At 34.1% G+C, this 14,387-nt stretch overlaps 1 protein-coding gene across 4 annotated transcripts in view; it reads right to left on the bottom strand.

Moving 5' to 3' along the window:
- Positions 1-14,387, bottom strand: part of DMXL2 (Dmx like 2) — a 60,661-nt gene that overhangs the window by 30,858 nt on the left and 15,416 nt on the right. For all 4 annotated transcript variants that reach the window (XM_067305744.1, XM_067305746.1, XM_067305745.1 and 1 more), the window contains exons 7-16: positions 12,152-12,330; positions 11,243-11,426; positions 9,906-10,080; positions 8,707-8,943; positions 7,226-7,503; positions 6,347-7,043; positions 4,343-4,464; positions 3,262-3,351; positions 1,207-1,324; positions 326-445 (exon numbers count right to left, since the gene is read on the bottom strand). In XM_067305744.1, coding sequence (XP_067161845.1) covers positions 326-445; positions 1,207-1,324; positions 3,262-3,351; positions 4,343-4,464; positions 6,347-7,043; positions 7,226-7,503; positions 8,707-8,943; positions 9,906-10,080; positions 11,243-11,426; positions 12,152-12,330 — 2,200 coding nt within the window. The remainder of the gene's footprint in view (positions 1-325; positions 446-1,206; positions 1,325-3,261; positions 3,352-4,342; positions 4,465-6,346; positions 7,044-7,225; positions 7,504-8,706; positions 8,944-9,905; positions 10,081-11,242; positions 11,427-12,151; positions 12,331-14,387) is intronic.

Here is a 14,387-nt window from a genome sequence, read left to right as displayed (position 1 = left end):
TCCAGCCATTTGAACATTATAGTTCAGCCTCATTTTGTGTCTCTAGCTATGGTCTTTATCATTTTACTAATAAAAATTATTTAAAACCCCATGAAATTAACATGTTACAAACACTTATGGAATGAATTCCACTAAAACTACTTACACACCCCCCAAATGAAAATCTATAAGGTTTTGCATAATTGAACTGGCATCTTTTTTTCTGACTTCGAGTGTTCTTCTTGACAAAGGTGACAATTTGTTTTACAATAAATTGCAAGGCTTTAATTTTTCTTCCATGTTATCTAAAATAAATGTTCGTCTCTAAGAAAATACAGTCACTCACCTAAACAGGCTTGCACGGATTTGAGATGAAGATGCCACATTTGAAGAACAGAGCAGCCATTACTGTCTTTTTCAATTACTACTAGGTAGAACTTTTCTGAGAAAGGAGGTGGACGATACCCTGTAATTTCAATGCAACACCACCACTATTATGAAGTTTATGTTCAACATATATAATTTTCAGAACAGAAAATTTTCTAAAAATTATTAAAATAATCTTTTTTCCTCTTTGAAAGAAATTGCTTGATTTTGGAATGAAATATTCAAACAGCAGTACCATTAATAACATTTTTTCTCAATGTTTTATTCATTTCAGCTATAGAAGAATTTTTTTATTTTACTAAATAAAAAGATAGACAGGCTTACAGACAACCTGAAAATTAATGGCAAATTTAATTATTAGGTGTATTTGCCTTCCCAGTCTTACTTTGAACTACTCTAGTAGATTGTAAAGACTCTTTTCCACTTCCCTCTTTTTCCTTAAAACTTAAAAGTCTGTTACCAAATTGCCCAGTTACTTTACATGGGATTAACCGAGAAGTTGGATTTAGCGCTTGGAACTACATATTGATTCAAAAAAATATGCCTCTATTCTATTTTGTACAAATTCCTTTATATAACGTACAGCATTTGGAAAAATGGACCTTGTAATACAGGTCAAAATGTTTCACTCTGAGCAAATTAGAATACTTTTATTTAATATGGTTACCATGTAAACAACAATTCATACATTTCAACGTGAAACACATGAATTTTACTGAACTCCACAAATTCTCTTTAAATATGAAAGATTTCATTATTCTGCCTGCTAGATTTCAGTATTTTTTAAGAAGATTTTTAGTACCTACTTTTACATTAATATTAGTTATTTTTATGCTATACCTTGTGATGGCTGGAAAAATACCTCAGTTTCCTTCCCTTCCACATCTTCCTTGTGCGGTTTGTATCCCAAAATAAAGTCTTCTTGAAAGACATGAAGCAATTGTGTATTTGAGCCACACTGAAAGCGTTATTAAACAATAGTTATACCTTTTGAACAGTACAGCAGTATTGCACACTAATATAAATATTTCTTTCGTAAAATCTAGCTACTGACCTTCTTTTATACTGCTCAAAGTTATTTTAACACATCTGTAAAACTGAACACTTTCATCTCTTATGTTAAGAACATCATGTTGTAGATCCTACTGTTTACATATTCAAATTTCACTAACATCTACCATGCTAGATCAATTCTGTAATAAATAGCATTTTTGCTGCAGTTATTAAGAGCTGAATTAGTATTTGATGGATTTTGATTTCTTTAGATGTTGAATAACTGGCAGTGGCATAAACTTTTAGACTTTTATCCCTCTTCAGTGGGAAGACATGTCTGCAATGAATTGTTTGGGAAACCTGCTAAAAAAGGGAAGAAATCAGAGTTTTTCTTCCTTCAGTTATCTCAACAGTTGTCCTTGCTGGCAGCAACAGATTGCTTTGCAGTACCTCCACCCTTCTATGATGGAGGAGCTGGCAGTGAAATCCTTTCCCGCAGGCAAGGACGATATGTCCCCCAAAGACAGTGATGGCAAAGTCTTCATGTTCCTAAACACCCCCTTTTTCCAGAGAAACATGGAGTAGCATCCTCCTCCATACAGATATTTTTAAAATCTTGTCAAGATGAAATCAGCAAAAACTAAGTGACTCAAAACAGAATAAAAAGCATTTCTTTTACAGCTTCAACAGGTGCTATTAAAAAAATGCTTGGGGACAAAGGAGGTAGTGAGAGGATTTGTTTTAGTTTGCTTGATTCCTGTAGGACTGACATTTATATTATGGGAAAGTCTACAGCCACTGTCATGATCAGGACCCAGTATTAGGAAACTGGATTCAGTGTTTCCTTGCAGGAGAAGAGAGAGTGTTTCTTCCTGTTTCCAGAGCTTGCAGCCCTTTTGAATCTTTACAGTCTGCTTTTTCATAACAAAATCTCTTCCTACTCCATGCCTCACATTTCTCCTGGGTCGATATATTGATTTCTACATTCATTAAAAAAATCTGAATGCTGAAAAATAACAACATGACTAACCTATTTACCATTTCTGTAGACATTGGTTAAGGCCCATGATTACTAATTAAGCTTTATACCAGTCGTGTCAAAAAGGAGACTAGAAGCTAAAAAGTATGGCTTATGAGCTAAAACAAATGGAAAATGGAAAAGCCTCTGAACCATCCAGCATGTCTTGGTTTGTTGCCTCTTCCACCATATTGGTCCTTTGTGAAAGGCTCTGTTTCTTATATCCTACTTATAATTTACAGATATTCCCTGTACTCCTCATGCAAGCTCATAAAATAATCTGTAAAATTTCTATAAAGATATTTTGTAAACCTTAGCTTAATACTGAAGGGCCTATGTGATTAATGCTTACAAGACATGGGAACTTACTGAAGAATGGAGAAGTACTTCTTTATACATGCCAAAAAGGTCTATATGTCTAACTAAGAAATGGTAAAACACACTGTTTTCACAGCCTGCTTCCTGAGAGAAAACAGCACAGGAGCTGGTATAATCAAAATAAGTATGCAAAAGAACAAGGCATGGCAATATTATCTCCTGTATAAATGTACAGCTGGATTACTTAACAGGTAAAAAAATTTTCTTATAAAAATTGCAAATCAATTAAAGTCATACATGGTTATGATTCCTACATTTTGGAATAGTTAGATTTATTTTTTAGGTTCATGTTAACATGTTAAGAGTAAAAGGGAGGAAATTCCATGGAGATAATTTCATCATGTAGGAACAGAAACAAATCAGTCTTAAAGGCACTCATTATCACTGTAGAGAAGTGTCCTCTTATCTCTAGCTAAGTATTTCTTTTCAACAGATGAAGTTAACTAGTAGACAAAGCCATTAAGCACCTTTATGTGATACCCTTAAATAGTCACCCATTTACTTACTTTGTTAGTTATTGCATCAAGCTCAATAATGCATCCTGGTCGAGCAGTAGATTGTTGGCTCACAATGTTAAACACTTCCCCAATAAGCTTCTGAAATACAGCAAAATGAGTCAAGAATTATACATTTTTCTATCAGACAGAAGGAAATTGCAGTCATATACAATAAACTGATGCTTTCATTTTCCTGTTGGCATAATTAGTAATAGTTTTCTTCCTGCTCTCATTTTGGCATTTATGAATAATGCAGCATTCATCAAGACGTTTGCACTGCTTTAAGTCTGCAGCCACTCATGGGGATAGCACACTAATTTTTATGGAAACTAGATGTTCCTTATTTAAAGCACTTTTGTTTAAAGCTTCAGGTTTTGTCACAACACAGAAAAAAAATCTATACAGCTAATATATAAACTGAATGCTCTACTGATTTTTGCTGGAACATTCACAATTGTTGTTCCCATAATGGATTGCTCACACTGATCTGAATGCTGCCAGACTATCTATAGCTTATAAAACCACAGAAGAACGGAAAAGGAAAAGTGTGTTTGCTTATACAATATAGTTGCAAAGCCAGGTTTTTCTTTTCTTAGAATCACAAAATTGAAAGATATAGAGGATGGAAAAATAGGTTATAACAGAAAAAAACAAGAGCTAATATTACCATTAACAATAACCTGTCTTGACTTCCCTCTTATCCAGCATCTCTGCCCTTCCTCATATACAGGTGTAACTAAGTGGATATATCTAAGTCTTGCTCTTCTGCCTTCAGCTTCCCACTTCCCCTTGACTCTCCTCTTTTAAGAATACAAGGAAAGAAATCCTGTTTTTTCTTCCCCTACTTGTTATGTGTTGGGAAACTTGTCAAGGAAATTTTGTTTCAGTCCATCCACTTTGTCAGCTAATGTTTACAAGATACCTGCAAAACACATGTAATTATACAAGCTATTATGCATAAAATCCTACACATGGAATGGCACAAAACTTAAAATACAGAGCTAATTGAAGAGAAACCACTGGAGGGAAAAAAGATTACCTTAAATATTTTTATTTTAAAACTCTCAAGCAATTGCTACATAAAACTTACAGATGATTCAGGGTCAGATAGTTCATCTAGAAGTTTTCGTGCATCTACAACAGCTTGATAGAGTCTCAGGTTTTTGCCATCAGATGCAACAAAGCAAGCACTAGCAGAATTACAGTATGTACCTATCAGAAAACACAAAATACAAATTGTAGAGTTAAAACAAAAATTGGCAGTACTTCCTCTGTAAGTCACTGGTTCAAATGGCATCAGAATGTATTTCTAACAGAATAATTTTCATAAAATACTGAAGCAAAGTGACTAAGAAAATATGTGAATCAAAACACCATTATTTAGAAATTGAAATAACTTCTTTCTCTCATTTACACAGCTAAAACTCCTCATAAAAATTAATAATCTAAGCAGAATTCATATGTTTACAAACATTCATTGCTCACACACGCGAAAAACAGTAGGTATTACATATAATGGAATGCTGCCATTCCTTACAGTGGTTATGTTCTCATCACTGTAATCTCCAAGGAGATATTCAGAATGGCTAACACTAGCTTCAGGACTCTAATTTCCCTGTGTTCTAACAGGCAATTTAGAGCAGGAGTCTAACATAAGCTCCTCAGAATAGCACTCTCTTTTTCCTTGTTTACTTTCTCTAGAGACTAGACTCTTCGGATAAAATTAACCTGGACGAAAACTCCCATCCTCCTCCAGTTAAAAGTGCAGATATCAAAGGGAGAGGAGAAATTTACCAGTATTAGTGAATAGTATGATCTGAAAAAAATACAAGAAATGAGTGTCCTCTTTGTTTCTCTACTGTGTATTGAACAGGCTTGATGTAACAGTTTCTATTTTGATGTGTGTTTTCCTCTTACATTAGAAGAGGCAAGACGCTACTCAGTTGTGACTGGAAAACTTTGTGGGATTGTGACAGCATAGAATATTCCTATGGGATCAGAGAAGAGGGAATTCTTTTTTAGTCAAACTATTAAGCATACCTACTCTTTTTTTTTTTTTTTTTTAGGTTGCACAAAATCTCTGACACCCATTTAATCATTGCAAAGGTCAGACTGACCTTAGCATAATAAAAACCCTGGTATTATTAGTATAAAATTTAATAATGCTACATTCACTATGCAAATGACATTTTTAGTACTGTACACAAAGATGATGATGGCAAGAGCATCTTTATGATAATTCAAAAATAAATATCTGAGTGGCTGAATAGATTAACATTTGTAGAGACAATTTTCTTAAATTTCTTAATAGAAAGCACTAAAATTAAATACAAAAACTGAAGTATTGTCCTAGGGCATTATATTAGGTGTTGTACTGCCTGACCTCTAAAAAATCTTGTTTGTAGTTCTGTAAAATTAATATAGTCTATTTCTTTAAAAATATTCAGTGTTCCAGCTGGGCTTTTGTAAATTGCTAATGGCCAGAAGGATTTCAGTTTCATTTCAGGATCTGCATAGCAGAGTTTTTAACAAGTATACAAGAGAGTTTGATACTGTAAATCTTGGCTTAAAAATCATTCCCAATAAGTCAGAGGTCCAAGTGGTCCATATAACAATTCTGTTCAACCCACTGCCTCCACTGCAACTGTATATGGCCAACAACCCAGATGACTATGCCACACCATCACACCCACATTGTTACCAGCACGTCAATGCAGAAAGTTCTCCACAGAGCTGCCATGAAGCTAAAACTAAGCATCTGGCCTAAAGCACTGAAAGATGGGACCATCTTGTTCTGTTTATTGTGAGCGCGATGACTGAGAAAAACTGGAGTGTGATTGCTAACCCACACAGGCAAGTTGCTGAATATCAGCTGATCCATGATAACTACAAACACACTCTTTGCCCACAGCAAATATGCTAATTTAAAGTAGCTTAGCCTCAAATGAAATAAGAAAGCTTAATTTGCATAATACAAGGAAATTACTGGAAAGTTAATATAAATATACTACACATACTTCAGTAATTTATTTTAACAAATTAATTCTGTGACTCCTAGTGTCAACTCTATATGGAAATATGCTAAAATACTCACCAAGACAATAGCTGGGAATAAGTGTTGGAAGCCAGGCTACATTAGAGAAAGCGGAGGTATGAAGAGAGTTAATTCGAGCCAATTCAGATACTCCTCCAGTGTATGACAAAGGTCCTATAGGGTCTACACGCCACAGAATCAGCTCACTATAGATTGCATTTGGATCATGGAATGTACGGGTTGCTGCATTTCTAAGTTGCTGCCTAGAAGAACCTTTTGCATGTTTAATAGGATCCATTATTCTGTTTATTCTCTCAGAGTCCCAAGAACTGTCTGATTCAGGAGTTAACAGAGCATTATGATGAGAAGATGTTAACAGCAATGGTAAAACAGAATGGCAAGCTAGATCATTAAGATGAAAACGGTGACCGCAGTACCTAAATTTATGTGATACAGTTAGCACAGTGGTGAAAGCTGATTTATCAGCAAAAGTAACTGCCCACTGGTTTAGAGATCCATCTATATGCTTGGAAATCATCATTACTATGGGAGAAATTATATTCACATTTGCACTATCCTGGGCAAAGCTTGGTCCATTATTTACTAGTGTCTTATCTGGAAAATCCATTGTCTTCTGATGTACGGCATTACTGATGTCTTTTGCAGAGGCAGGGCAAGCATACATCATGATGTTTTTGCTAAGGGAACTGGCATCTCCTGATGGAAATGCAACAGGAATCCTAGAAGAAAACGAAACCTAAAAAAGAGTAAAATAACAAAAATGTTAAAATATTACAACCCAGTATAAGTATCTGAATAAATGTTAGCTGTTTTACAGGAAGTACTCAAATTCATACTGATCCTCAGATTTAAACAGAAAGGATACAATGTCTTTTCATTAACATCATAAATGATAAAATAATTTCCAATATACAGCACCTGAACTTGTCGAAAGATGCCTGGAGTGTATTCATCTAAGTATTTCACATGCCACACCAAAAAGGTACCATCAATAGGATGGATAGTAAAAAGCATATCTGGATTTCTGTTCCATTCAGTTAGAAGCAACTCAATTTTCCGATCTAACAAAACTGTTGGAAGTGGCATGTGTAGGCCTGCTGGCAGAAATGTTTTCGGGCTTCCCTCTTTTTCTCCTTCTTCATGTTCTGAAGAGCCTGTACCAGTCCCTGTCTCAGATTCTCTGTCTATAGACAACTCTGCAACAGGAAAAAAAAAAAAACAAAAAACCCAGTGTTATCCATCTCAAAGATTTCCCTATGATAGTTTCTATTCAAAACAATATAATGCTTTTTAATCTGCTTATCATGCTACCCGATTAGAACATTCATTGCAAATTGAGAGTACAGATGTCTTTTTCTTGTCTATCCATACAACAATATGAGCCTCTGGTCTTTGATTAGTGCTTCTACCTATGCAACACAAGTAATAATAAATATAACCTAAAAAATCCAGACACTTAAAGCAATAACATGTCTAAGATTATTCTGGTCAACTATATAAAAACATGTATTTTATCCAAATGCTAGTTGAAAAGTCATGCTTTTTCTTTTTTAATTTATTTAGAAGGTAATAATGAAATATGCAGTATGTGATGGTTGATAAAGAAGTACAGTATGTTTGTGTGTACAGTAAGAATTACAACACACTTAACTATTGCGTAACTTAGATGACCTAGATAACCTAGGTTTTAAGAACTCTGGCATTATAAATGACACAATGCATCATCAGTTTACTATCCCTAATCAGTGTTACTGGTTTCTGTAAAACGATTACATGTTCTTAGATGATTCTTCATTCTTAACTTTGAGGAGAAGAGAATACACAAGTTTCTGAAATTTGAAATGAATAGGATTTGGCCCCCTTAATAAAATTGAAGGAATATGTATTACTCGACAAGTGACACTCCTGCAGCAAGGTAAAATGTTTCTAGAGGACAAGTTTCCCATCATTAATTTCAAAATATGTCTGTATGTTCTTTTGTAAATAGCTACAGTTGAGATTGTGAGGTGCTCTTTAAGGTGTTAAGATGTAAACCTTCTCTCTACTGGAAACAGTGCAGCTGCATTAAAACGGAACTATGTCCAACCCTTCCAAAGCCTGACATAAATTCAGGCTTCACTACTGACAGTCAGATGGTAAGGTAAATCAAGAGTATGGCTTAGTCATAACTTCATAGCTATATGCCGTATTTCCAAAATGGAAATGAAAGACAAAAGCTACTGTTCTTTTTTACTGTGTATATCACCATTGCCTTCCAACAGAGAGTACATCACAGAGTTTTCATGCCTACAAATGATTATAGCAGACAAAACTGCAACTATAAATTGCAAGATAAGTGATACAATGTTATATATGGTTGGCAGAATAAATTTTGTGCTAAATATCTCAAGATTACTAACCATGATCTAGTTTCATACGTAAACCTCTCTCTTTTTCTTCCATTTCTTCTTCTTCTTCAACCTCAGCATCATCAAAATCTTGTTCTAGTTGTTGTTCAGAAAGTTTTCTGAGATGTTGCATAAATACTTCAATAGAGGATGTAAAATTAAATTCTTTGTTATTCAGCCAGTGAACAACAAAGCCTCCATTTCCTTCATCTATATTAAAAGCTGTTCCAGCCAAGACTGATGGAATATCTGTGGATAATTTTAAACAAATAAAAAAGCTATATATTAAACCATCTTTCTAATACATATATACAGATTCCTTAACTAAAACATTTAACCTATTTTAGATAGAACATAATCTGTGTCTGTAAATTTAGAAAAAGGTAAGATTCTGATTAAGTCTCTACATGCAATTTGAGTAAAAAACAGGTACATTTATTTATTGATCTGACATGACACCTATATATTAATTTTAAATTGAGACTCAACTTGATCCATTAATAGAAAATATGAAATGCTATAATTTAAGAAAAAGAGCCTATTCTGCTTTGTCTAAAAATATAATGTATCTTTGATCATAGTTAATTGTTTTTGTAATATTAAATTATCTTTATCTGAAAATGGGTTCCTATGTTATGTGAATAGTGAATAATATTCAACAGCTAAATGCTATTCAACTAGCGTTGTTACTTCATGTACAGATTTTAGGTAAGGCACGGGGTTGCTTTTAAATTTTTTTTTCATTTAAAATGGTCTGACTTATTCAATAAAGAACAAGCGTTTTCCTGCTTAAAAATCTGGTACAGAATTTTCATTCACTGTATATTCTGTAGGATGCAAATATTCTGTTCATCATATACTGTTGTCAAATTATACAAGTGCTTCCCCAAACCTAGCAATCAAGCACTAAGCAGACTTGAAATTTAGGCTGTGAGGTTTCTTTTGCTTTCTGATGCACAAAGATGAATTTAATTTGGCTTTTAAAAATGTTGTAATTCTTAGAAATAAATTCAGCCTTATCTGTCTTACAAAACTCTATGCCAAATACAGGCTTGAGAAATAGCACTGTTTTTACCAATAGCACTCTTTTTACCAATCACCAGTATTTATTTAGGCAAAGCAAAGAACATGCATGTTGAAGCTCCCTTCCCTTATTTTTTCCATGTTGTGCAATTATATTGTTAACAGTTTAATAAATGGTTATACTTCACCTGTATTAGGGTTGATGCTTGCTGCTATATGAAAGTGCCCAAGTGCATTTGCATGATGCGAAATGTGACGCTGAACTTCATGAGTACCCTGTTGATCAGGCAATACATCTGTGTGCGTAACGAGAACTGAAGATCTCCTTTGTCCTTTTCTCATATTTTTCAAATGGTGAATTGTCTGGTATAGTTAGAGAAAAAAAAATTAAAAACATTTATATTTAAGTATATTAAATATTAAAATATTTAAAACAAAAAAATGTAAGATTAAAACGCACATTTATGTGAAGCCTAAAGCTTTATAATTTCCTTCTACCTAATTGTAAGATAAAAACTCACATTTATGTGAGTCTAAAGCTTTATAATTTCCTTCTGCCTAAGAAGCGAAGACTAATTTCAAAAAGATTATTTCAAAAAGACTTCAAAAGAGATCAACACTTATGCACTTCAGTTCTGACCAAAGGCAAAGTTCTTCTAATAGTGCCTTCTAATAGGCTCTTGAAAGATCCTTCTAATATCTGCTCCAAGAAAAAAAAATCCGAACTGTTTTGTATGACATTAATAACAAAGATTATAATCTAAAAGTAGTATACTTTGCAACAATTTAACAATATTTAATTTTTGTGTAACTGAATTTTTTTAAATTAAGTTATAAATGTCTTTGGCTTTCAGAGTAGTTGCTGAGAGCATATGGAGAGTGCAACTGATTCAATAGCCCAAAATATAATTTCTCCCACTCTCCCTATGTATTTGTTGACAGTCGTGATATATAAGAAGTAAAAATTCGGTCTGATTGTCATAGCTTATGATGAAAGTTTTTTTTTTTTTTTTTTTTTTTTTTTAAGTATTAGCAGTCTTTTTTTTCCACTGCAAACTTTAAAGACTTGATATGACTATGACTGAAACTCAGATACAGCCCTGTAATGCCACGTTTTGGAAATGCAATTATCAAATCAGATAACTAAAGGATTCAAAGTAAACAGTTTATTTACCGATTCCAATGTTTTTATAACTACAGACTCTCAGACCCTATCAGAATGAAACCATCACTTACTATTCTATATTAAACAGCTTCTCTTCCCAACACTGTTAGCTGGCTATAGAAAAAGTAGGTTTCTTCTGAGTTTTCAGAATGCAGAGCTTGTTGTGAAATTTGAAAATCTCTGACTTCTTCAGTTATTAGTAATAAACTTTAAAAACTAGTATGAAATAATTCAGATTATTCTACTATGCTTATAAGAACTAGATAATGCACAATTTCAGGGTTGTACGTCTTTTAAATATTTACATAAGTTTAGAATTCTGAAATAAAACATTAACAAAAAAGCAGTATTTACTTGTACCTCTAGCGCATGCTGTATTTTGTCTTTTTGCTTTCCAGATTGAGAGATGCTGCTGCTAATGCTGGAAGTGCTAGTTTCACAGATCTGCTCACCCAGAAGAGTATCCTCTGGTAGCAATGTCTCTGCCCACAGCCGACAGATGCCATCATGACATGATGTAAGTAACACATTACAGACTAAACCCCTGAAGACAGACAAATCAAGGTTACTTGATTTAATTAAATTAGGTACAGAGACACAGCAGGAATTAGGAGAATATACAAATATTTAGCACTTATAAGTGCTTCATACAAATTTCTGCCTCGCCCCTGACTAAGGGGTTTTATTTCAATAGAGACTTTTTGACATGCTGATGTATTAATTCAGATTATTGGCAAAAGTGCATGTGAACATGGAATGGCTATTATTTGATAAATGAGACATTATTACAAAACTGTAGTTATGAAACTGCCTAAATTATTTGATTTGCTGGATTATGTGGAGAATAAACGTTACTAAATCCTGAAAAATGAAATTGAAAAATTAATTTACAAGCCAGTATATACAATGAGACTCAGAAAATAGCTCAATTGCTAGCCATTTAAACACATATTTTATTTCCAATGCAACATATGTGATTTTTCAATAACATCTGATGAAGACAAAGCTTTATATTCTTGTTTCCTGGCATAACTTGAGAAGGCACTGAAGTTTAAATCAGGTTTAAAAAGTCACAACTGTTAGCATGACTGTCACTATTGTACAGGGTAATCCAGAAGCATATGGGTAGATGGTTATATGTCTTACTCCTTGAAAGTATAATCAAAGCAATTTAATCATGTTCTTGATAGTCAAACTTTAAGCAGCATGCTAAAAAGACTTCAATCAAAGGTTTGGGTTTAAAACAAAACAAAACAAAAACTTTCAAACCTGGGCATGTACTTGCTAATGTTACGCCACGAAAATCCTGTCACTGCTCGAGGATGTGCCAAATAGACAAATGAGAAGTGGACAGCTCCTGAGCATTTTTTCTTTTCCTCACTCTCTTGGGGCAGAAGAGATGACTTCCAACCAGTCATAGGATACCAAACCTTTAAGAGGCAGTCATTCTAGGTAAAGCAGCAAAAAACCCATGGGATTAGCCGACCATAACTAAAAACGTCACAAAAGAAAATCCCAAATAATAAGGAAACTGCTTTTCTGATATCTTTCACGGATACTCAGTCTAGCCCGGAACTATTTGTAGTTTCCCAGACAACCCACATCTGAGACCACTTATCTCACTGATGGTCATTCAAGAAATTTTCTACTGGCAACAATCCACTCCCAGAAAGTAGTATTTCCTGCAGGCCATTTGGACCACTACTTTCTGGCTGGGTTCTCTATGCATTTTCTGCATATCACATATGCATGCTTAAATCCCATGTCTGCTTCCCTGTAAAGATGGAAGCTAGAAACAGGCTTCCACTCACAGGGCAATTTTAAGCTCCTTACCCAGTCAGTTTCTCCTTTGGAACAATGTGTGCCATAAATACCTCTTGGTTCCCATGTGCAGAAAGCCTGACTTTCCTGGGAAGCACTGTACCTCCTGAGCATATGCAGGTGATAGAGGAGCAGCTGCACAATACAACCTTCTCCTCCACTAGCATAACCTCTGCGACCTTTCTGGTTTGAATGGTTGGGCACCACTGATGTAGTTAATTGAAACAAAACTGAAATGCTGATGTAGCCATACTATAAATCCTGATAAATATTTCACTAAAACATGTATTTTTAAGGTGTCTGAAGAATTAAATTATTTACAATAGGTCACTTAAGATGATGTTTACAATAACCAAATTTTATACAATAATTGACCAGATAAAAATAAAGCTGCCAATAAAGCAGCAAATAGTAAGTAAAAAAACTAGCCCCCCTTGTTTCCCCCTGCGTCCTCTCCACCAATGTTTTAGTTGTGACCAGCCGTTTGAATATATCCAGGAAAATCAGGTAGCAGGAAGAAAGGCATCCAGTCTGAATTAATTCTGGAACTGGATCCACACAATCCATAAGAGCATAGGGCTCTTTCCTAGTTAGAAATATTAGCTGTTTTCAACTGACAAGAAAGATGTGTTCTGTATTTCACCCAAGAGAACAAAGCAGCAAGAATTTCTGGAAGACACTATCTTTTTATAGAGATTTGAAGTGGAATAAAGGCAAATATTGGATCAAGAAAGAAAATATCCTAAATGCAGACAGAGCATGAATAGGTATGTGAACCTAATAATGAGAAAAACAGAAGGAACAGTAAAGAGGTATTTGGGAAGAAAGTAACATTTAGAAAGCAAGGGGAAAAAAAATTTCAATGCAAGCTAGGATGAACTTGGGTCAGGCTGCATGGTATCTTGGAAATGAGGATGTTGGATAAATTTAAGGGATAAAGAAAAGGGTTAAAAAGTATAAAAAATAGACAAATAAAAAGAAAAAATCATTTTAACAATAGCATTTTTGGAATTTTGAATAGAATGAATAACATTTGTTCTTTATGCATTTTTTTTAAATCTCCAAATCCTCTTAAGTTTTCTTAGAAATTGTTTTTTCTTATTTCCCCACAATGTTCGGACTTTGAATTTACAACCTGAAGCATAAATCAGCTAATATTTTCCTTTATCTGTCCAAATCATCATCACCAGATTTTCACCAGGTGAGACTGGAGTGTCACCATACTGACGTGAGATAAGGGGAATATTACTAGTAAAAACATAGTATATTGTACACATCTGGAAACCACATCCCTGGGTTAAGGACTGGCTTCTAGGGTGGTGATGTGGTTTAAAATATATAAATGAAGAAATACAAACCTCTAGGAGTGCAGATAAAAGGAAATACTTCCTAACAAGGATCAAAAAAATACAGCATCTAACCACAAATTCTGCAAGAGGAAAATCTGTCTGGCAGCCCTGTTAAGAATTATGATCAAGGCTGTAAATCTTATGAAGTGACTAAGATGGAGCTGTCCTAAAGACAGAAAATGACTTCTGGAACTATCTGTCTCACAGTCTCATTTTTAGCTATATAAAAGTAAATTCATGAGAATAGAAATACAGAGTAAAGCAAACCTTTTGATAACTTTCTAATCACAATGATTCCAAATGCAGTATTTATTAAGGTTGTGGGCAGGTTCATA

This window comes from Apteryx mantelli, chromosome 15 (genome assembly GCF_036417845.1).
Source record: "Apteryx mantelli isolate bAptMan1 chromosome 15, bAptMan1.hap1, whole genome shotgun sequence".
Classification (NCBI taxonomy): domain Eukaryota; kingdom Metazoa; phylum Chordata; class Aves; order Apterygiformes; family Apterygidae; genus Apteryx; species Apteryx mantelli.
The sequence above is the reverse complement of the archived record's forward strand: the minus strand, read 5'-3'. Positions and strand labels throughout refer to the sequence as shown.